The sequence below is a fragment of the Clinocottus analis genome, unplaced genomic scaffold (assembly GCF_023055335.1).
Source record: "Clinocottus analis isolate CAN_PGR_092001 unplaced genomic scaffold, fCliAna1.0.p SCAF_31, whole genome shotgun sequence".
NCBI lineage: Eukaryota > Metazoa > Chordata > Actinopteri > Perciformes > Cottidae > Clinocottus > Clinocottus analis.
Window position 1 is genome coordinate 1,407,721 of NW_027176054.1, and position 2,500 is coordinate 1,410,220.

At 50.1% G+C, this 2,500-nt stretch overlaps 1 protein-coding gene across 2 annotated transcripts in view; it reads left to right on the top strand.

The window, feature by feature from the left end:
* Positions 1-2,500, top strand: part of slit1b (slit homolog 1b (Drosophila)) — a 37,918-nt gene that overhangs the window by 23,348 nt on the left and 12,070 nt on the right. For both annotated transcript variants that reach the window (XM_068595633.1, XM_068595632.1), the window contains 4 exons: positions 161-235; positions 1,188-1,331; positions 1,610-1,753; positions 2,252-2,418. In XM_068595633.1, the coding sequence (XP_068451734.1) occupies positions 161-235; positions 1,188-1,331; positions 1,610-1,753; positions 2,252-2,418 (530 nt within the window). The remainder of the gene's footprint in view (positions 1-160; positions 236-1,187; positions 1,332-1,609; positions 1,754-2,251; positions 2,419-2,500) is intronic.

Below are 2,500 nucleotides of genomic sequence, written 5' to 3' on the forward strand. Positions count from 1 at the left end.
GTACACACACACACTCACGGGCACTTTAAGGAGAGTGTTGTCATGCCGGCTCTCTCCTCTGCTCTCTCTCTCTCTCTCTCTCTCTCTCTCTCTCTCTCTCTCTCTCTCTCTCTCTCTCTCTCTCTCTCGCCCTCGCCCTCGCCCTCTCTGCCGTCCCGAGGCGCCTCAACAACAACGACCTCTCCGTGCTGGAGGCCACCGGAGCCTTCAAGGGGCTGTCGCAACTCAAGAAGATGTAGGTCACACAAAACACACACAAACACACAAAACACAACAATGACGAACACAGCTTCAATCAAAGGGAAGTTCTGTTTGATCTCATTGCACCGAGACCTGGAAGTGAGGAAGTGTGTGTGTGTGTGTGTGTATGTCTGTCTGTGTGTCTGTATGTATGTGTTTGTGCGTGTCCATTTGCGTGTGTGTGGGTGTGAGTCTTAAACAGAATCAATGTGAGTTTGAGCTCTCGTCAAAGCCACCAGACTCCATTGATAAAAACAGTCATTTTTAGCTGGCAGGACGCGCGTGTTGCTGGTCGACCGCGGCCTCGCTCGGTTAGTTAGTTTGTGTTGTTGTGAGACTTTGGTGTTTTTTTAAAGACATAGTTTGGATTTATAAGTCACATAAACACAAACAAACTAAGCGAGCGAGGCCACGGTCGACCAGCAACACGCGAGTCCTGCCAGCTAAAAATGACTGTTTTTATCAGTGGAGTCTGGTGGCTTTGACGAGCGCAAGGCTTTCGCAAGGTAAAGCAGCGGAAATATTCTAAATTTAGCGTTTATATAAACTGATATAGATTCTTTTGGGAGTCTAAACTACGTCCACATTTATTTGTGAAACCATATTGTGATCCTAACTTTGAACATCCAGTATGATTATGAGCCAGATCCCCCATAAAAAAGCCTCCTTTACTCGTCCCTGAGTTGTTCAAACTGTCTGGTTCACGGCCTTAACAACAGCCCACATGCTAATAACACAACTTTATGGAAAGATTAGGGCCTAAATAATCAGATTAAGAGAAAGCATCAGCATGTTGTGAAGGAGTTTCAGTCAAAAAGAACTGTCGTTTGGTTCAAAAATGGAAAACATTACTCATTTTTTGCCAAAACTTTGTCTGAATGGTGCATGCTGGGACTTGGCACGGCGTTCCCAAAAGGTGACGCGAGCGTTTCCTTCTTTCCTTCCAGAAACCTGAGCAACAACAAGATCTCCGAGATCGAGGACGGGGCCTTCGAAGGCGCCTCGGCGGCCGCGGAGCTCCACCTGACGGCCAACCACCTGGAGTCCGTGAGGGGCGGCATGTTCAGGGGCATGGAGGGGCTGCGCATGCTGTGAGTCCTCCAGAAGGGCACGGCGCATTTAATGCAGGACCGTGAAGTGCCCAGTGAACACATGAAGTGGAAGTGCTCGGTGGAAATTTATTTAAATGAATTCACTCCATGTAATCTAAACGTACGGATGCGTGGGCAACATGCGTTATGTATGTTATGCCTATAAATATGGAAATAAGTCTCGTTTAAAGCGGCTGAACTTTGGTTTACGAGCTCAGCTGTGTGTGTCTGTGTGTGTCTGTGTGTGTGTGTGTCTGTGTGTGTGTGTGTGTGTGCAGGATGCTGAGGAACAACAAGATCAGCTGCATCCATAACGGCAGCTTCACGGGTCTGAGCAACGTCCGGCTGCTCTCTCTCTACGACAACCAGCTGAGCAGCATCCTGCCGGGAGCCTTCAACACACTGCCCAACCTGTCCACGCTGTGAGACACACACACAGACACACACACACACTGCCCAACCTGTCCACGCTGTGAGACACACACACAGACACACACACACACTGCCCAACATGTCCACGCTGTGAGAAACACACACGGAGACAGATACACACACACACACACACACACACACACACACACACACACACACACACAGAGACAGATACACACACAAAGAGACAGACACAAACACATAGAGAGACACACACACACAGAAACACACACACAGAGACAGACACACACACACACAAAGAAAGAGATAGACACAAACACATAGAGACAGACACACACACACACACACACACACACACACAGAAACAGACACACACACAGAAACAGACACACACAGAGACACACACAAAGAGACAAACACATAGAGACAGACACACACACATGTACACACACAGAAACAGACACACACACCAACACACACTCACCCTGTCTTCCAACACACCTGCTCCACCTGTGTCGTGCTCTCAGGAATCTGCTTGCCAACCCGTTCCTGTGTGACTGTCGCCTCTCCTGGTTCGGGGCGTGGCTCCGCAGCCGGCGCATCGTGACGGGGAACCCCCGCTGCCGGGGCCCCGCCTTCCTGCGGGAGATCCCGCTGCAGGACGTGGCGGTGCCCGACTTCCGCTGCGAGGACGGTGCGATGCGCACACACACAGACACACACACACACACACACACACATGCACGCTCTGACAGACACGAATAACACCGACACAA